Source organism: Adiantum capillus-veneris, chromosome 11 (assembly GCF_014529385.1).
Source record: "Adiantum capillus-veneris isolate H3 chromosome 11, ASM1452938v2, whole genome shotgun sequence".
Taxonomy (NCBI): Eukaryota; Viridiplantae; Streptophyta; class Polypodiopsida; order Polypodiales; family Pteridaceae; genus Adiantum; species Adiantum capillus-veneris.
Window position 1 is genome coordinate 145,474,040 of NC_140941.1, and position 22,195 is coordinate 145,496,234.

Genomic DNA, 22,195 nt, shown 5'->3' on the forward strand with positions numbered 1-22,195 from the left:
CAAGGGGCTGCTCTCAAGCTTCAATGGAGGGCTCCACCGCGTAGAGCACGCTCACATTAGGGGGGGTAGGTGCACTGCCAGCCCTGAAAATGGGGGAGGGGGGGCTCCTAAATAGCCATCAGGGAGAGGGGGCGCTAGGAAGAGAGAGAGGGTGAGAGTGAGGGTGAGAGAGAGTTAGTTTGCATTGGTAAGTGTGCCACTTGGCACACTTACTTTAAAAACTTAAAAACCATTCAACTTTTGACTTTAAAAACTTCTAGCTCATTAATTAAAAAAAATGTGCAACTAACTAACAACTGCTACCAATGATTCTTTTATGAGAACACCAAAGGTCTGCCGGCGCAATGCCGCACGGGCACTGCACCGCCTTTACCTGTTCACACTTGTCCGGCCGTGCGCCCGGGCACGGACCGTTAAATTTAATTTCACGAAACTTACCCTAAGGCTTTATTAGCTTTATTAGCCTTAGGGTCACTATTCTAAGGACCCCATCTCATTCATGTGCTTGTACTGACGCGCGTATTTTTCCTGAGCCTAAAACCTGAGGCTACTGCTTACCCCTTTCTGAAGACCCGATTTCCCAATCACTAGGGCTTCAGGGTAATTTCTGCTAAGGTCCCTCTGAGGTGTTGTGGCCCGCATTTAGGCTCACCTGAGGCCTTAGAACTGCTAGGTCTATTCTGGTGTGCACACAATTAATTAGATAATTCTTTTCTCGTAAATAAATTAATTATTTACAAAGTCTGACTTAGTTACATCCCTCTTGGTTCTAAACAGTTGACCTCAACTGTAGAGCGTCAACATAACTGTGCAAGATGTCAGGGTAGTCCTTGAGATCGGACTCAGTCATCCACTTTGCATCTAAAGGAGTGTAATTCTTGAACTTGACTAAATACTTTCGATGTAGACTCCCCGACTTGAGTTGTCTCTCCGAGTGGTGGATTATCTGTTCAAGTTGAAGGATTTCCTCAGTCTCTTCGACTTCAGGAAGATCTTCTTGTACGGGCGCCACTGGAGGAGGTCCAACATAGGGTCGGAGGAGACTGACATGAAAAGCATTATGGATTCGCCAATTATAAGGTAAATCCAATCTGAAAGTCACATCATTGACTTTATCTGTAATTTTGAAAGGGCCGTAGAATCTATGGGAAAGTTTGACAACTTTCCCTTTGCCGACCCGCTTTTTCAATCTAGCTTTCTCAAACCGAAGCAGGACATATTGTCCTTTTTCAAGATAGAGATTTCTTCTGTGCTTGTCTGCTTTTCTCTTCTGTTGCTCTTGAGTACGAAGAATCGCTTGCTTTACTTGTTGATGGGCAATATCAATATTGCACACAAATTCATCTGCGGCGAAGATGTTTTCTTTGGTCACCATAATAGGAAGTAAGAGTTGCTTCCCGTAAATAATTTCGAAGGGGGCTTTACCAGTTGAGGAATGTATGGTATTATTATACGCAAACTCAACTATTGGTAAGTACTGTTCCCATTCGGATTGTCGTTCCGAAACATAGCACTTGAGGAGATCTAAAACAGTGGCATTAGCGATTTCGATTTGACCATCTGTTTGAGGATGATAAGCTGATGAAAAATCAAGCTTAGTTCCCAAGTTTTCAAACAATGCCTCCCAAAATAGACTAGTCATGCGGGGATCTCTATCGCTGACAATAGTCTTTGGCAATCCATGGTGTTTAAAAATCTGAGCTAGAAATATTCTAGCCATGTGATCAGCTTTGATCGTCTTTTTTACTGGAAGAAAATGTGCTTGCTTACTGAACCTGTCTACTATAGTCCAGATTGCATCATTTCCATTCTTGGATCTAGGAAGATCCGTAATAAAATCCATGGCAATACTTTCCCATGGCGTGTTAGGCACAGGGAGCGGCTGAAGCTTGCCATAAACTTTATGTCTGTCATATTTCACTTTTTGGCATACTAAACACTCACGTACATGTTTTTCAATGTCCGCACGGAGTGTTGGCCAAAAGAAATACCTTTCGAGGGCACTAGTGGTGGAAGCAATTCCCCGATGCCCGGCATAAGGAGAATTATGTGCTTCATCCATCACCTTTTGTCGTAAGGGCTGAGCTATGCATATTGCTTGTTGACGATAGAGTGTATTATCCCTGATACAATAAGGTGGCTTTGAATGACCAGCTTGAAGATCTGCCCAAACTGTGGCGAAGTCTGGATCTTGAGGATACATCTCGCTGAGAGATTCTAGTTCCTCATGATAAATTGTTGTTAGTGCATTGATCTTTGGACGCCTGGAGAGAGCATCTGCAACTGCATTTTTCGTTCCAGAAGTGTGTAAAATCTGAAAATGAAACATTGAAAGAAAGTTGGCCAATCTCATCTGCTTTTCTGATAACTTTCTTTGTGTGAGGAAGTAGCGCAGACTTTGATGATCTGTCTTGATAATAAAATCAGCTCCTAATAGATAGTGTTTTCAAATGGAAAGAGCATGAATTACTGCCATTAGCTCTTTCTCGTATATGGAGACATGCAACTCTGCATCTTTAAGGCGCCGACTTTCATAGGCTATCGCGTGACCCTCTTGGTTCAAAACTGCTCCTACACAATCTCCAGATGCATCGCAGTATACCTCGAAAGGTTTGCGAAGATCACGGACGGTGAGAACAGGTCCGTGACTGAGTAGATACTTAAGCTTTTCGAAAGCTTGTTTTTGTCCAGACCCCCAATGGAGTGGAATCCGCTTCTTTGTCAGGTCATGGAGGGGACCTGCTATCGCGGCAAAAGCTCGAATGAAACGCCGATAATAAGAACAGAGGCCGAGAAAACTTCGTACATCATGTACTGTAGTTGACGTAGGCCATTCTACAACTGCTTGAATCTTATCAGGGTCCATTCTCACCTGATTGTGAGACACTATATGGCCCAAATAGTGGATTTCTTTTAAAAAGAATTCACTCTTCTTAGCATTCACAAATAATTTGTGTTGGCGTAATTCTTCAAACACTAAGGCGAGATGCTTATAGTGTTCGTCTTCCGACTCTGAGAAGATTAAGACGTCATCAAAGAAAACGCCTGTAAAACTTCTATATGAGTGGAAGATTCTATCCATCATTCTGTTGAATGTAGCTGGTGCATTAGTGAGTCCAAAAGGCATCACTAAGAATTCATACAACCCGAAGGTTGTTCTAAATGAAGTCTTATGCACATCCGGAGGAGCTATGCGGATTTGATGATAACCGCTCTTCAAGTCTATACGACTAAAAACACTGGCTCCTTATAACTTATCAAAAATGTCGTCAATCCGAGGGATTGGAAATCGATTCTTGATTGTGATCTTGTTTAGAGATCTATAGTCTATGCACATGCAGAATGTGCCATCCTTTTTCTGTACTAGCAAGACAAGTGAACAATATGGAGAAGTACTAGGCCTTATTAAGCCCTTCTCCAAAAGTTTGTTAACCTACTTGAGAATTTCCTCTTGCTGCATTAGACTAACTCGATAAGGGGGCTGATTTGGAGGAGAACTTCCTGGGATCAAATCAATGGTATGATCCTCAGGTCGCGAAGGTGGGAGTTCATTTGGAAGTTCATCTGCAAAACAATCTTTATATCTTTCTATTAACTTAAGTCTTTTTTGCTCTAAAGAGGAAGAAAGTTGTGAAACAGACACATCTCTCTCTCTTGCAAAAATCAAGTACGCTGAAACACACTTTTTCATTTCTTTCTTGATGGCAATGTGGTTGGCGATAGGAATACGCCAATCACCTGCATCTGCAAGTACAAGATACTCCTTTCCTTTATGAGCAAAAGATAAGGTTTTCTGAACATAGTCAGGAATGGGATGCATCTTGTAGTGCCAAGGCATTCCCAAGATAACATCGCATCCTTCAAGTAAAGCTAGTAAGAAAGGCTCTTGATCCTTGTAGTCGTCGACCTTTAGATTCAACATCCCTATGATTGGAGTAGAGTTTGAGTTCTGCCCTTTGAAAGAAGATTGCGCTTGAATAGAGACTCCGAAACGATTGGGCTGCAAGTTCAGGTCGTCAGCTAGCTTGGTAGAGATGAAGTTGTCTGTGCTACCAGGGTCAAACAAAATAAGAGCCCGCTGGTTGTTGATACTACCCCATGCTTTGAGAAGAGCTCTTTCTTTTCCATCCTTGGTTGTATTTCCCTGTACATCTGGGACTGCATTGGAAGAGGGTGGTTGTGGAGGTTTGGTAGGACAGTCATCCTTCATATGACCAACTTGTCCGCACTTGAAGCATCTTCCTTCACTAATGTATGTTCACAACTCAGCAGGAGAGCGATATCTCCCTTTCTTGGGCTGATTTGGCTTTGCTTCTGCTTCGGAGGCGGTTCTTTTCTTCTTTTGAGAAGAAGTAGAAGAGGTAGGCTGCTCATGGAGAGCCTTCTGCTTAGCATGGTAAGTGCTTTGCTCCATCTTCCTGGGAGTACCCTTGTCATGTATTCCATCAGCTATGCGGGCTGATTCCATAAGTATCTGCAAGTTACCTCGAGGGTAAAGCTTCATAACCTTTTGCAAGGCTTCATGCAAACCTGCTTCAAACTTGAGCATCTTCTCCGAATCGTCAATCTTCTTGAATGGAGTGACTATCAAGAGAACGTCCCAAAACCTATCCACATAGCGTGGAATAGTTTCGTTCTCTGACTGTGAAAGTCGATCCCATTCTTTCTTTACCTCTTCCTCGTAGTCTGGAGGAAGGAACTGTGCGTAGAACTCCTTCTTGAAAGCGGTCCAATCTTGGGGTTTGCGATCTTCGAGGATAAGGGTTAACCACCAATTGCTGGCGGTGCCTTTCACATACAAACTAACATGGCGAAGCTTGGATCTTTCTTTAAAATTCCCTTCAGCAAATGCAACTTCAAATTGGCGGATGAAAGCCAAAGCTTTGTCATTATCACGCCGTCCATTGTAGGTGTCGAATTTCACATCTTTATCTCCCGACTTGAATGTTTTCTGCCTGTCGTGCTTCTTCTTATGGTGCTCCTTCTTTCGATGCTTAGACTCCTTGGGGACAGGAGTCCTTTCCCTTGAATGTACTTCTTGCTGCGACGGATCGTCGAGAAACATGTCTTCCGGAGAAACTATGTCTTCCAGATCCTTCATGAAAGAGAACTGAGGGGAATCAGGGGGATCCTACTCTTGAACTTTTGGATTAAACCGCACATGACGTTCTGGAGATTTCTTCTGCCTCTCGTGCATGCGGGAAGTTCCAATCAAAGGATCTTTTCTTGGTTGTGGCGCCTTTGGGTTCTGCGGGATTTCTCCTGACCCCATCAGCATTTTCTCCTTCCCTTTTTCAAGAGTATGGAGAATCTTTTGGACTTCTGGATGGGAGAGAGCTTTTTGCAACTCTTCCACCTGCTGTTGAAGGAGAGAGAACTCTATCTCGCGTCCTCCCATTTCTGCAGTCTGCCAAGAGTTGTCAATCCCTTCAAGAAGAGAGAGAGGACCTTCCTCTGATACCACTGTCACAAAAATACGGAAGCGTAAACTGACGTTTAATTGCACTTCAAATACTCAAGAGAATTAGAGGGAGCAAGAAAACTAGACACTTCATTGGGGACCAGAAGATGGGCTGGACCAGAAGATAGGCTGGTCCCCCCCCATAAAGAAAATATCTTTATTACTAAGGGAGAATCTTTACAAGCACAGGAACGGGGCATACGCCCGTCCTCTATTCTTTCTTCTGTTCTGTTCCGACTACTGACTGAGAAAGTGTTTCCACTTTCTTACTGCTTAGGGGATTTCCCCTCTTCTGCGAGACTGGTTGGAAGCTCTCGAAAAGAGAGTTTATCTTCCGAAACAGCTCATCGGAAGCTCTCACAGAGGAGAGTCCATCTTCCGTTATGTGTTGCCTTCATGCTCATTCATTCATGCATCGAACACAAAAGAGAAACAAGCAAAATGCACACGCACATGCTTGCTGTAATTTTCTGCACATAACCTGAAATTCTTACCTGTGCACACCCCTACGCCGAAACAGAGGTCTTCTTCGCGATGGAATCGCGCCAAACTTGATGTAGACTTAGGATAAGGAGAGAGAAGAGAATTTCTATGGCTGATCTGCTGAAAACAGCCCTAATCGAGGTGATTAGGGGCTGAAAACAGAGAATTACAGCAGCCGCACTCTGCTAAGAGAGCGTCTACGGCAGCTTCTCGCGATGAAACTTCACCAGAAGGTGTCTATGACTGTGAGATCTCTTGTTCTTGACAATGGGAGCACAAGGCTACCACATATGTCGCAAGGGGCTGCTCTCAAGCTTCAATGGAGGGCTCCACCACGTAGAGCACGCTCACATTAGGGGGGGTAGGTGCACTGCCAGCCCTGAAAATGGGGGAGGGGAGGCTCCTAAATAGCCATCAGGGAGAGGGGGCGCTAGGAAGAGAGAGAGGGTGAGAGTGAGGGTGAGAGAGAGTTAGTTTGCATTGGTAAGTGTGCCACTTGGCACACTTACTTTAAAAACTTAAAAACCATTCAACTTTTGACTTTAAAAACTTCTAGCTCATTAATTAAAAAAAATGTGCAACTAACTAACAACTGCTACCAATGATTCTTTTATGAGAACACCAAAGGTCTGCCGGCGCAATGCCACACGGGCACTGCACCGCCTTCACCTGTTCACACTTGTCCGGCCGCCCGCCCGAGTACGGACCGTTAAATTTAATTTCACGAAACTTACCCTAAGGCTTTATTAGCTTTATTAGCCTTAGGGTCACTATTCTAAGGACCCCATCTCATTCATGTGCTTGTACTGACGCGCGTATTTTTCCTGAGCCTAAAACCTGAGGCTACTACTTACCCCTTTCTGAAGACCCGATTTCCCAATCACTAGGGCTTCAGGGTAATTTCTACTAAGGTCCCTCTGAGGTGTTGTGGCCCGCATTTAGGCTCACCTGAGGCCTTAGAACTACTAGGTCTATTCTGGTGTGCACACAACTAATTAGATAATTCTTTTCTCGTAAATAAATTAATTATTTACAAAGTCTGACTTAGTTACAGCTTCGTTAGAAAAAGAATCCAGTATCACATCATCCTTGTGAACAATCACATCATCTTCATGCAACTCATCATGCTCGTGAGAAATCACATCTTGATCATGCAAATCAGCATGCTTGTGAGAAATCACATCTTGATCATGCAAATCAGCATGCTTGTGAGAAATCACATCTTGATCATGCAAATCATCATGCTCATCATTATCATTCAAATCATCATGCTTCTCATAATCATGCAACTTCGGTGTGTCATGCTGTGGAGAAAATGAGACTGAGAGAGTCTCCTTCTCCTGAATCCTTTCAATCTTGTCCTGCATATTAGCAATGAGAGATGGAAAATGAACAATGTCCTCTCCATGAATGACAATAGGAGAATCACTTTTGGCATTGAGAGTTAAAGTGTTAGCCGCAAAATCAATGAGAGCGTTAGTATCACGAAACCATCAAATGCCCAAAATCATATCACATCCTGAGAGAGGAGAAACAACAAATCGTCTAGTGAAGGCAGCTTGTTGAATTTCAAAAAACACATAAGGCACTCCTCCGTGAGGAGAGCGTCCATACCGGGAACAAAGCTAGAGACCTCGATAGGAGATCTCGGACTAACTTCGAGGCGGGCTCTCTCAACAAGAGAGGGACTAATCACATCGCATACTACCTAGGTCAAACAATATGACAAAACGCTGCCCCGACATACGACCATAACATTTAATGAGAGAATCATCAATGGGAGGGTCAGGAGAAACGTGGGGCACACTCGTGTTATCATTCATTGTATTGACAGAGGAAGTGGGTTCTGTGGATTCTTTAGACTCATTCGATTCAAGCTTAGGACATGTTCTTTTTATGTGACCCTTAATGTGACAATGAAAACAACGACCTTCCTTAGAATAAGTGCTTTGCTCTTCCGACGTGATGTATCCTCCTACAATTCCTTGTGCTACCTTTTCATCGGGAGTAAGCTTAGGTTTAGCAATTTTGTTAGCCTTACCCTTAGATTCATTGAAAGAATTCTTTTCTGAGAGACTGTTGGAAGATTGATTAGAAGAGTTACCATTCTTACCAGTCTTACCGTTCTTACCGTTCTGAGGGTTCTGAGAAGTTTGCGAGGTACTTGTGGAAGTCTTGTTCTCCTTAGGCTTTCCCTTGTTGTGCTTCATCTCCTGTGCGAGAGCAATCGTACCACCTTGTTGACATCGATTGGATCCAAGACTTCTATATCGAACTTGATATAGTCGTCTAATCCAAAAAGGAATGCCTCTTTGCGTTCATCATCCGACTTGCGTAATTGGGTACCTAGCTGTAAAACACGATTAGAAAAAGACATAACAGGCATACCATTTTGCTTGAGAGCGTGCCAATCGTCCTTCAATCGTGGGAGGTACTGAGGTGGCATAAACCGCGCCTTGAGCTTGTCTTGGAAATCAACCCAATTGAAGGAAAGGGGTGTGAATTCGTCAGCTTCGTCTAGGTGTGCGGCTAGCTGTGCCTCTTGCCATACGTGGTACCAATTGATGGCATCACCGGCAAGGTACATAGCTGTCGTCAAAACTTTGCTATTTCCTGTCTTCTTAGTTGTCGCAAAATAAGCATTAAATTGATGCAACCAAGAATGAATAACCGTAGCATCAAACCTTACCGTCATACTTACTGAAAGTCAACTTCTCTGTGACTGGATGGTTGGACCCCGCATCGTGGCTTGCGCCACTTGAGGAACTCCCACGATCCTTGGGTGGTTCGGTCTTCGAGGCTAGCACTTGTCGAAGCAATTCTTGAGTGAGTAGCTCTCTTTGAGCTTCACGCTCGGTCTCCAATGCCAATCTTTGAGCTTCACGTTCGGTCTCCAAAGACAATCTTTGAGTTGCACGCTCGGCCTCCAAGGCCGCGCTACCTGCTGCCTCGTCCGCCTTTCTTTGTTGTTTTCTTTCTTTGTGTTCGTCACGCTCGCGTTCTAAAGCAAGGCGATTGTCTTCTTGTTGGGCGGCAAGTCTTGCGTTTCTTTCGTCGCGCTCACGGTCCTTAGCTTCTTGTTGTTCTGCTTTGCTTGCGAGTTGTGCCAACACAACTCGATTCGTTTCTTGTTGTTGTGCCATCATGTTCAACATCGACTTGACCATCATCTCCATAGGAGTTAGTACAACTCGTGGCGTAGATGGCGAAGGGGGAGGGTTGAAAAAATCTCCTGGTGGGGAAAAATCTTCGCCGCCTCTTTCATGTTCATCACCTGTATGCGAAGTATCCATTCCGCTTCGGGTGACGACCATGCACTATGATCTTTGGTTCTTAAGTTCACGACGAACTTGGGTTCTTGAGGTTTTTGAGGTTTTCTTTCGCTTGCAAATCGCGTTTGAGAAGGATCTTCTCTTCACCCGAGTTCTACTCTTTTCTGCGGGCGCACCCCTTGGCGGCCTTGCGCTCACACCAAGGTTGCTTTTTCCCACCTCACGTCGATTGGCCAGCCGCTAAGTGCATGGTCCGCTCTCAATGAGTGAAAAGAGACACAAGGGGAGGCTGGACAAGCCCTTCTTTCTTAGGATTCCTGTCACTCTTCAACAAAACACGATTAGGAATCAACACGCCCAAGCGAACTTGGGTTCGTGCGACCTCAACAAGCAAAAAAAAATTCTTGTGGTTCTTTCCTTGAGTGATACAGAACACTGCCAAACCTCTGATACCAATGTAAGGTGCAGCGGAATGATTGTTTGCGCTTTACTCAAGATGAGTGCTCCAAACTGTGCTCAAGGTTCCTTTTAGTTCTTATGGAAGGTAGAGCCTTCCGTTCTTAGAGAGAGAATGCTATGATGACAAACAAAGTGAATGGACATTGTGCGTGCAAGTGTATGAGACTGAGAGATAGAGAGAGAAGAGAGATACGACACTAGAGATTGTGAAACCCTCCTCCGAAGGCCCCACTCTCGTCAGCGAGAGTGGTCTACTTATGATTGCACAAAGTGGTACAATGACGATGCAATGGACTGATGCAACCTGGGACTATGTCGGTGACGACGACGACTTTAGGGCTGAAATCTGCGGTCTTCTAACTGCTGAATGTCGGGGCTGTTTCGGTGGCTGAAAATGACTGTTTTGGCTGCGTTTTTGAGGGCTGAAAATGGAGATCTTCTGCAATGCTTCTAGGGCTGAATCTGCTATCGTCTTCAAGGCTGAAAATGCTGCTACATCTGCTGCAACAAGGGCTGAAAACGAAAAACGCTGTGCTGCCTAATAGCGTTAGTGAAAACGTTGAACATGTGGGGGTGCTGGCGATCATGGAAAACTGGAAACGCCAGGCAAGGGGATGGTGTTGGTGAAGACCAAAACGCTAGGGCTGACTGTCTGTGGCGGTCAAGCAAGGCTGAAAACGCCAAGTGAGGGAAGGTGTTGAAGATGTCCAAAAACTCTAGGGTGAAGGGGATGCTGAGGGTACTGCGGGGTTCCTGCTAAGAAGACGCCTGTTGAGCGGGGAGCTCCTTCTACCATTTAGTGCGAACTTGGGTTTGCTTATATATTAACTTAGCAAAATTGCCCTACCTACTTTTGTTGGAAAGTCACTTAAAAATAATAAGTGAAAAATACCAAAAATAGGGAAAAAGAGGCTAAAATGCACTGGAAAATTCCCCTGATGGAATCTGATGGATTCTGAAGGGAATACTGATGATCCTGCTGTGTGCAACCGGAGGATATGCATCTATACCAAGTGACTGGACATGCACGGTCTACGAATAGACTCACAAAAGTGCCAGATCACTTCTAATCTAGACTGACTGGACGGACTGAACCCTGATCATGTTGTAGCTTGTCCACGGACACATAGGGTTGGATGTGGCACGTGACAGGCTACATTCAACCAAATGATGGATCACATATTCAGGCCACATAGAAAGTTCGTGAGGACCTTCTTCGATGATATTATTGTTCTCTCTAAATTAGAAGTGATAGAAAACATTTGGCTCGGGTATTTTCAGCCTTTAAGAACCATTGGCTTGTCATCAATGCAAAGAAAAGTGAGTTCTTCACGCGAGAGATCCATTTTGTTGGCCAGATAATCTCTTCAGAAGGTGTATGCATGGATCCAACAAAGGTGGCAACCATCCACGACCGGCCACCTCTTTGACATGTGCACGTTGTGCATAATTTATTGGGTTTGTGTTCCTATTATCAACGATTTATCAAGTCATTTGCTGAAATTGCGGTTCCCCTACATACTCTTACCTACAAAGGAGTTATTTCCACCCCGGGGCAGAGGGAGGTCACTTCCTTTGAATGCCTAAAAGAGAAGCGTACTACTCGACCCATTTTGATATTACCAGATTTTCAAAAGTCTTTTGAAGTTCATTGTGATGCTTGTGGGAGTAGTATTGGGGCTGTTTTGCAACAGGATGGGCATGTCATCACATATGAAAATCGGCTTCTGACTAAGGCTAAGTGCATCTCACATATGAAAACAAACTTTTGGCAATCATCCATGCCTTGACTTCCTGAAAGCATTATCTTTTAAGGGCTGATTTCACAGTGACCAAAGTTTTGAGGCATTTTCTTACTCAGACCAAGCTATCTCAGTAACAGATGCAGTGGTAAAATCTACTCTCTTTGTCCCATTTCGAATTATCCATGTAGCAAGTAAAAAGAACATGGTTACAGATGCTTTTTCCCGCAAACCACAAGTAGCGGTCGTCATTGGATGAGATGCAACAGCAATACTCTGAAGATCCTGATTTTGCTACTATCTTTGAGATTCTGTTGGCTAGAGAACCAACGTCTGGTTATTCACTTAAGAATGATTTCTTAATGCGACACATCAAATTATGTGTCACCCATCCTCTTCGCCAAAAGGTCTTGGCTAAATGTCATCAACCTCCTTATGCAGGACATCGAGGTATCGAAGCAACTCTTAAAGACAATAGAATCTTATTTCTTTTAGCCACAGTTATAGGCCAACGATGAGGCGCATGTTCGTACTTGGTATGCCAAAAGGCTAAGCATGAGAGACATACAGGAGCAAGTTTACTGCAGCCATTGCCTATTCCAAATAGGCCATAGGAGAGCATGGCCATGGATTTCATTTTTTATATACCAAGGATGAAGAGTGGTAATGACAATATGTAATCCATTGTGGACTGCTTTAGCAAACAAGCTCATTTTATACCAGTTAAGAAGACTACCAAAGCTCATCACAAGGCGAAGTGTTTCTTGATTCATATCTTCAAGTATCATGGGATGCCTACATCCATTGTTTCTGACAAGGATCCTAAAATGACCAATTTACTTTGGCAAGCTTTATTTAAAAACATGGGAACAACTCTTCTTATTGCCATTCACAAACTGATGGTCAATCGGAAGTCACCAACTCCATAGTTTTGGACTTGCTTCAGTGTTATGTATCGGATATAAGGGTGAGTGGGAAAAGTATCTCTCATTGGTGGAATCGCATACAACACAACTCATTCTTCCTCATGTAAAGCTCTTTTTGAAATTGTCGAAGGAGGGAAGAAAATATTCTTTATACAACATATGAAATATTCCAAGCTGATCATTTCGTGGAGGATTTAGTTTCTTCCTATGCTAAAGTCAAAATCGCTCTTCAACATTCTCAGTAGAAGCACAAGAAGGCAGCAGATAAGCATCGAAGAAAATTGGGTTTAAAGAAGGTGATTGGATCCTCCTCCATCTTGACGAGGCTCGATTGTGTAAGATGCACTGTAAAGAGAAAGCTTTACCGAAAGCTTAGCAAGAGGTATTAAGGACCTTTTCAGATACGGAAAAGATCAAGGAAGTCTCTTTTGGTTTGCGGTTGCCTCCTCACTGGAGAATCCACGACGCTTCTCATGTCAACCTCTGTCATCCTTTCCAAGGGAAGGTACCCAAAGACATGATTGATGATCAACAACCAGAAGTTGAAGAAAAGGAAAAAATCCTTATGATACTATATGAGAGAGAGAGAGAGAGAGAGAGATGAAATGAAATCAAATGAAATGTTATATTAACGTCTTCAAAAGGCCAAAGTGACCTATGAGACCAAAAAGTTACAATGTGGTGGATCTGATACAAAGTCAGAGTAACAAGATGACAAAATGACAGAATAACAAAATGACAAAATAAAATACTATGGAATCCTAAACCGCTAGGTGTGAACTAAGCAGCTAAACATCTAGCTGGGATAGCTTGATCACCGGAGATCCAGCATCGGTCGCTAGCGGATCTCATCAATCTCCTCCACAGTCCAGTAGTCTGACCGGGCGCCGTGCATGTCGAGCCAAAGTGATCCGAATCCTCTGATGCAACCTCCGTCGATGCTGTGTAGTCCTCCGCAATCGTGGGCGTCTGGATCTCCCTCGCTCAGTCGCTCGGTCGATCAATGTGCCTGTGGTGTAAGGCGACGAGCTCTGTTGTGGTAGTAACTCCTCCAGGTGTCCAGTGGAAGCTCTAAAGAAGTCTGTGATCCGTCTCTGAGACTGGCTAGCCTCTCCTCTCATCAGGCTCTCTCTGTGTCTGCGCAGCTCGAGCAAAAACAAACCCAGACATCTATGATCCTCGTACCGCATGACTCTAGAGAATGGTCCAAAGCCCTCTCTGAACAAGCAATGGAAGCCGCCTCGTATCTCGTACTAGACGGGGCAGTGGCATGTCTAGTGCAACCCTGGCTCAGGCTCGATGTCACACAGGGGGCATGTCCTGGCCTCTGGCGATACTCCATTGTATCTCCCAGTCTCGATCCGCAGCTGGTGTGAAGATGTGCGTATCTGGCCAATAGCACATCGTATCCCATGAGACAAGTGGGTGTCCATGTATCTAGGCCTCGTCACAAAACCATCCTCCGTAAGCTGGAGGAGATGCTCTCTGTAGAAAGCCATCTTCGTGCCCAGCTCCTGTGCTGGCTGTATCCATGTCATCTTGGTGTCTAGCTGAGTCAAGTCCTGGCTAATGAGCCTGGTGATCTCGGACTGTGTAAGAGTCAGAGAGGGCGCATCCAGTGAGTATTGGAAGGGAGGCAATCTGTCTATGCTGAACCCATGCGCCTGAAACCATGATGTCATCTCCCCATACCAACATGTTGTATCTCCCTGCATGGCTAACTGTCGAGAGGACTCAAGTGCAAGGCCTGCATATCTGTCTCGGGGAAGTTCCCACATGCGGTGTATGAAGGAGACAGATCTTGTGAGCACCTCAACCACTAGTGGGGGGGCAGCTAGCTCTGCTCGTACAATAGCACGTGGTACTGAAGCCTTGGCTCTAATGAGCCGCGAGTTCATAGAGACCAGAGGCTTCTCCATGTCCCCCCATCCATCACTGCGGCCTGTCCTCCCGTGATGATCCAGTGAAGGTCCCCAAATCTCAGCTCCATAAAGCAATGCAGAATCCACCAAAGTGTCAAAGAGCCAGAGCTTCGTCCGAGGCTCCTGAAACTGAACCTGTGAACACATCCTTTCCAATCTACCCAATGTTGCATGGGCTCTGGTCAATCTAGTCTCTGCTGCCCTCCTCAATGAAAATGCTGGCCCACTAAAAACCACTCCAAGGTAAGTGTAAGCATCTATATACTCAGCACCTTCTCCTGGCCGTATGTGAATGCGGGCGCTGACCTCCTGATCCACTGTGGGGTGGTATTAAATACCATAACCTTGGTTTTACCAAGGTTGACGGACAAACCACTTTCCTGGGCAAACCTATGCAAAGCATCCAAGTGAGGTTGCATCCCCTCCAGAGAGTCGGAGATCAACACAATATCATCAGCATATAACAATAGTGGAATCCAGGTCCCTGCCAGCTATGCACCTCTATCACCATCTCTCTCAATGTAGTCAGAAACCTTATCCACATACATACCAAATAGAGTAGGAGAGAGAGAGAGAGAAGACTAACACCAGATGGGGTCCCAAACCCCCTCCAAGGGCCCCCCTCTCGATCATGCGGTAGATGCTTGGATCTGCAAGGCTAAGGGCTGAAATGCAAGAACGCTAGTGGAACTGATGGAATCTACAACCATTGACAAGGCTATGGATGATCTACTATGGCTGATGTCGAGGGTGGACTGAAAACTGAAAAACATTGGTTGATCTAAGAGCTGAATCTGAACATGCTGGTGTGAATGGATAGATCTATGACGGTACGGCGAAGTAATGGCTGGAAACTACTAACGCTAGGGCTGATTTGGTACTGCAGGCTGATGCTAGACAAAAACGCCAGGGTTGTTGGAGGTGATGGTGGAAAACGCTAGCATGGTGAGGTGCTACAAGTACTTGGTGCTTGTAATGAGGGTACTAATTTATGCTTGAAAAGTGACCCCTAGAGTCACTTATAAATGGAATTAAAGTTGGGTCAGCCAATGCCAATAAAAAACCCACAATTTTAATTGGTTGGCTAAAATGTCACTAATTTGTAAGTTAATGAAGTCACTTATAAGAGGTGCTTCACATGTAGGTAAATACCTAGGCTGGATACTGATGCAGCTATATGGGAAGACTCCCCAGTGCCTACACCTAGCAGACACTGGTTGTGCTCATGTGCAATCGAAGGGTATGCAACTAACTTAAGTGCCTGGACATGCACGTCCTGCATACAAGCTCACAAAGGTGCCAGAACACTTCCTAGGCTGTTTTAAACCCTAGAAGTAGGAGTTATAGCTTGTCCACATGCACATAGGGTTAGATGTGCACGTGACAATAAAAGATAAGATCCATCAAAGGTACTTGGTCGAGTTCAAGAATTATCCTCCTTTGGATGCCAAGTGGTTGGAGGAGGGTGATTTTCGGATTGGCACCTCCCATTCCAAGTATCCAAGTGCCTGGACATACCCTCCTGCAGAGAGGGGAGTCACTCCAATCCCTTGTCGATACGCTACTAACAGATTGTGATGAAAATAGTCATGGATATGTATTCCTTTTATGGTGCATTTCAAATACTAAGCTGATTCCTATGGACTACTTTGTACATACCTTGTGATGAATACTCTTTCGATGTTATGTCATGACAAACATGTTTAGTTGAAAGAGTTTGATGAGATGAATGACTACAACATTCTTTCTAAGTGCTAACACTTCATGTGAAATGTCAAGACGAGGGTCCAATGATTGGTATTGAACCTCTAATTAAAGTCTAATGTGAATGTTGGACTATCAAGAGAAATCCAATTGAAAGGTTGGATCATAATGCCAAATCCAATGTGAAATGTTGGATCGGCATAGTTCTGTGTTATTAAATGGCATGTGTAAGTCATCTTGCATGAATGTCTGCTTTGCATATAGTATTGTAAATTGTAATGATTGCTAAACTTCTATGTTGCCTACAATGGTAATCAGAGATGATCACTCTTCTTTTAAGAGGAGGGAATGTCATTGATTCTGGCCATTGCAAGGCCTGATCATTTGCAATGGGCTGGTCATCTGCAATTGTTGGACCATCATGGCTGAATTTTTGCAGGAGCAGCTTCAAGTGATGGCTAAAATTTTACAAGAGCTTGTTTGACCTCTGCAGGGCATCCAAACTGACAGAGCATGCAAGGTGATCCATAAGCTGGCAAGGAATGCAGAGAAAAGGGCAAGGCTATTGGCGCCTGGCAGTTGAACTTTTGCAGGAGCTTGCTTGACCTGTGCAAGGCGCCCAAGAGAGGGAAACTGACAAAGCATGCAGGGCGACCCATAAGTGGGCAACGAATGCAAAGAAAAGGACAAGGCTACTGGCACCTGTCAACTAGCAGAGCATGCGGGGCAGGTGGACACTTGGGTGCCACATGCATGGCACATGCAAGGCAGGTGGACACTTGGATGGCCCATGCATGGCACATGCAAGGCAGGTGCACAATTGTAGAGGGCATGCATGGCAAGTGGCAGTTCTTGCATGGCAAGTACCAGGCAACCCTTGAAAAGTGGCAATGCACGTAAGGAAAGTACAAGGCGACCCTAGCATGGAGCAATTCTTGCATGGTAGGTGCATGACAACATCGAATCTGCCATTTTCAGCCACGGCGAGTCGGCGACCCTAGCATGAAGCAATTCTTGCATGGTAGGTGCATGACAGCATCAAATCTCCCATTTTCAGCCAAGGGGCACAAGCACTAACAGTCGAGGAACTAGCCACTTGTCCAAAACAGCCCATTAGAGGCTCAGTTAAGAGTAGAAGATGTGCACAAATGGCACATCTGCCATATTTGAACACACACAGCCTCTCAAACCTATAAAAAGGGCAAACTAGCCAATTGTACCATTCTTATCTCTCTCTCTCTCTCTCTCTCTCTCTCTCTCTCTCTCTCTCTGCCCCCCCCCCCCCCCCCTTTCACGCTTACGTTGCTGCCAGCCAGCCCCCCCCCCCCCTTCGCTCCACCCGCCAGCCCTCTTGCGCATATGAGAGAGGTGACGTCAGAGATTACGGCAACAAGGGAGAAGGGAAAGATGGCCTTTTACAGAGATGGTCGGGTGGTGATTGTAGAGAGGCGCTCTACATGACCATGTGAGACCTATGGGACAACACTGAAGATGGCTACTTGAAATTTTAATGGATCTATGAAGTTGGACGTTGGTGCCTTTGAGGACAGTTTCAGAGACAGGGACATTGTTTTCTTCTCAAAGACTCAGCAGGCCCATGGACAGCTTATGCCACATGTGGTGGGATACAGATGGAAATCAGCCCATAGGACAGTCGCGAGATCTGAGCATGAGAGTAGAGGTTCAGGAGGAGTAGCGGTGCTATTTAGGGAGGAGTTACAGCCACTACTACATATTGTATGGAGAGATGATCATGCTAGATACATGTGGGTGAGACTGAGAGCTGACACGGGCCGATTTCTATACAGTGCCATATGTTACTTCCCCCCGAGTATGCGAGTATATGCTACATCCAGAGGACAATCTCCTTTCTCTATACTAGATGATAATATATGTACACCAGAGACTGACTCGGTTTATGCAGAGGAAATCTATAGCTGTCTATGCACAGTTGGTCTTGGCCTCTCAGTGGAGGAGTGGACCACTTTACTAACTGAGACACTGCATGGTGCAGCATCAGAGGCATACCCACACACTCAGTTGGGTCGCCGGCAACATTCTAGGAGCATGCCCCAGAATAGTTGGTATGATGAGGAGTGCAGAGAGATGAGAGCGCAGCTTCAGGGGGATCTTCTTTTAGGAGTCATCACTTACCGACAATCTCGGATTGCTTCCCAACACCTTGTGCGACAAAAGAAACGAGCTTACTTGGCCGGGATGGAGCGAGATTTGTATTAGCAGTTCTTGAGTAGAGACTCAAGAGAGGTATGGCGATTCTTTCATGAGCAAACCCCTCCCCCAGTGATTACTTCTCTGATGTGTGGGGCCAGTATGCGACATCGTTGTATATGGTTCCTGGACAAGACCCCCTTCCAGATCCTACAGAGCCATGCCCACCTACCAGCACCTTCTTTACCACTGAGATGGTAAAGAGAGCCATTGATAGGACGAGGACCAGCAGAGCATATGACATGATGGTGTAGTAGCAGAACACTTTGTACATGCTCGAGATATGCTGGTAGAGGTTCTTGCGGGGATTACGGTGAGACTTGGAGGTTGTCTACTATTGTGCATATCTTCAAGGCAAGAGATACTACGAGCCTGGGATTACCGCACTATTATGGTTGGGCACACATTGGCACGGTTGTATGCATCCATCCTTGAGCAGCAGTTGAGTGATTGGGCAAAAGGTGAGGGTGTACATGCAAAGAGCCAGGCTCGTTTCAGGAGGGGTTTCTAAACTCTTGATCATATTCTGACACTCAGAGCCATCATTGAGGAGAGCAGGTCACATGGGAAATGGATTTATTGTAGCTTTGTGGAAATCCACAAAGCATTTGACATGGTACCGAGAGCTCGATTGATGCGCAGACTGCAGGAGATGGGGTGCCTATAGTGCTGATTTGGGATGTTATGGCTTTATACAGATCAATGATGGGACATGGAGGGGATATCTGATTTAGTTCACTCCACCATTGGGATTAAACAAGGCTGCCCATTGTCTCGTATTCTATTTGGTATGTATGTTGATGAGGTGTCTGATTACATTGACAGAGAAGGTGATAGAGGTGCCCAGCTGGCAGGGACATGGACCCCATTGTTGTTATATGCTGATGATATTGTGTTGGTCTCTGACTCACCAGAGGGTATGCAGCGACAGTTTGATGCATTACACAGTTTTGCAGAGGATAGTGGATTGTTTGTAAACCTTGGTAAAACCAAGGTTATGGTGTTTAACCACACCACAATGGATCAGGAGATCGGCACCGAATTTCACATATGGTTAGGAGATTGTAGAGTATACAGATGCATACACTTACCTTGGGGTTGTCTTCACTGGGCCGGGGGAGAGCAGCAGAGACTAGACTGACTAGAGCTTTTGCAGCCTTGGGAGGCTTGGAGAGGATGTGTTCGCAGATTCAGTTCCAGGTACCTCGGACAAAGTTATGGCTCTTTGATACTTTAGTAGCCTCAGCTATGTTGTATGGGTGCAGATATGGGGACCTTCTGTAGGCCAAGATGGTTTGAGACGTATGGAGAGGCCCTTGGTAATCAGAGCCAAGGCCTCCATACCCCACGCTATCATTCGAGCAGAGTTGCTTACCAAATCAGTCTCCTTTGTGCACAACTTGTGGGATACTACTAGAGACAGATGTGCTAGACTGGCCCTTGAGTCTTCCAAACACTTAGCTCTTCAGGGGGACACTTCATGTTGGTATGCACAAATGATATCATGGTTTCATACGCATGGCTTCACCATGGACAGGCTGCCCCCTTTCTAGTACTCTCTTCCGGCACCCTCGATGTCTATTACACGGGTAGAGATTACTAGACTCAATTCATCACGACCTGATCCAGTTGGATACCAGGAAGACATAAATAGAGCCGCCACAGGAGTTGGGCACGAAAATGGCATTCTATAGAGAGCATCTTCTCCACCTCACAGGAGATGGGTTTGTAATTCGACCCAGCTACATGGACACAAATACGTCTCATGGTTTGCGGTGTATCTTTGGTCAAATACGCACATCCTCACATCCGCTTGAGATTGAGATTGGTAGATTCAAAGGGATACCAACAGACAATAGGATATGCCGCTTATGCCAGCTAGAGCCAGAGACAGAGCTACATTACATATCTCATTGCACAATGTACTATGAGATACAGGGTCGTTTCCACTGCTTGTTCAGAGAGGGTTTTGGTCCTTTCTCTAGGGTCATGAGTTATGAGGATCAAAGATGTTTTGGGCTATATCTACTTGAGTTACACAAATATAGACACTTTACTGGAGAGAGAGAGAGAGAGAGAGAGAGAGAGAGAGAGAGAGAGAGAGTCCCAGAGACAGATTACAGATTTCTTTTCACTAGATATGGGACAGCTAGAGGAGCAGCCATCACTACAAAGCTCGGCCCACACTCATTCGACCACTAACGGCACTCTAATCGACCGAGCACTGGAGCTACGGAGATCCAAACGGCCACGATTGAGGAGAGGGGCTACACAACATCGACGGAGACTACAGCAGAGGATTCGAGTCATACTCTCTCGACATCCAGAGTGCGGATGAGGATGGATTCTAGTAGTAGTATCTTTGTTCTAGTTCTTTTTGTACCCAAACATGGTACTATTTTGTGACAGATTGGTTTCATAGGTCATTGTGGCCCTTTGAAGACGTTAATATAACATTTCATTTCATTTCATTTCATCTCTCTCTCAATATCTCTCTCTCTCTCTCTCTCTCTCTCTCTCTCTCTCTCAAAGGGCTGCTTTCCCATTATCAATGTGCCCTCTACTTGAATTATTGTACTTACATATCATCTGAGCCTGGCCTTCTCAAGGAGAACCCAATCGCATTTGTTCAGCTCCAAATGTTATGATGCTTGTCAGCTGCCTTTTTTGTGCTGCTATTGAAACTTGTGCAAAGCCTCTCTCACATGTACCCAAATCCTCAACACAACAACCTGTTAACCTTGGCACACAAGATACATAGAACCTTCTTGCCACCCTCATCAATCTCAAAAGGACTTTTCCTGTCCATGTGCAGTCATGCAAGCTCCAATGCCTCTTGACACTCTCTTCCCTTCCCAATACTCAGCTTATCATCGCCCTCTTCTTCCTCGCGCAAAACACTTACACTATGTACAAGCATGGGTTCACAGAGATGTTTTTATTATAAACATGACTTTGTTTATTACTCCGAGTCTAGAGAGGAAAAGTCTATCATCTTACTACCTACTCATAGTCCCTTTGATCAATTCAAGAATGTAAAGGTAGTTAACGTGAATATATGGTAGGTCTAGCTACATGATCGGTAAATGCAGTGATGAAATTGAATACAAATACCCTACCATGAGCATGTCTTCAAAATATATATCAAGCATTACATGAGGACTCCGTCACAATATACAATGATACTACCAAGCATTGCTCTACCCGTAGAAAATTAGTTCGAAGAGAAAATCATCTTGAGGGCTGACAAGAAGAAATCTTACGTCCAGAATGGTGCCGACTGTAATGGGCTACTCGATTGCCCTTTGTTAGAGGCACTAGGCTTTATACCGCCCAATATCTCTGGAAGAAAGGACTGCCAAAAGAAAAATAATCAAAGCCAGTCGGTAGAAAGCAATAATGTGCTGCACGATTGACGTCTGATAAGTTTTAACGTGAATGGGACTCTCGACGAGTTGAGGTCATATGCGGCAGATAACGCTGCAGTCATGTCTAACATGTTTACATCAGAGGAGCCACAACTGGCAAGACCAACATTAAAGCTGCCAGCAGCGAGGGGGATCTTGCTTGTGGCTGGCAAAGGGACACTTTCCCTGTCTGAGAGCCACAGTAAAAGCGAGTGGGCTTACGGGCGCGTAATTGTGAGGATGATGACGGCCAGCAGCAGCAGCAGCGTAGTCCTCAACGTCGCTAAGCGGCTGGGGCCTGGACAGAGGCAGAAGGCGAGAACCTTGCACCGCCCCGACGGCCCCTGCTCCTACGTTCTCCTTCTCGTCCTCCTCGGCCTTCATCATAATCACCCCCATCCTGTTCCTCTCCCGCCTGCCTCCTGCCGCCAGCATCCTGCTAGCTTTAGCAGTTATCCTGCGACCCTCGTCACTAATTGACACCGCCATTTGGAGGTGGGATCAATGGCTCACGATCATCAGTTGATCGTGACCGGTGGATTTCCTACGGAATACAAAAGATTCTCACTTTCTCGAATCCGGGACTTGAA

At 45.2% G+C, this 22,195-nt stretch overlaps 1 protein-coding gene across 1 annotated transcript in view; it reads right to left on the bottom strand.

Annotated features, from left to right (window-relative positions):
* Positions 1-22,181, bottom strand: part of LOC147448161 (uncharacterized) — a 250,323-nt gene extending 228,142 nt beyond the window's left edge. The window contains exons 1-2 of the mRNA XM_086524021.1: positions 21,828-22,181; positions 21,462-21,553 (exon numbers count right to left, since the gene is read on the bottom strand). Coding sequence (XP_086380147.1) covers positions 21,462-21,553; positions 21,828-22,094 — 359 coding nt within the window. The 5' untranslated portion in view covers positions 22,095-22,181. The remainder of the gene's footprint in view (positions 1-21,461; positions 21,554-21,827) is intronic.
* Positions 22,182-22,195: the final 14 nt, after the last annotated feature.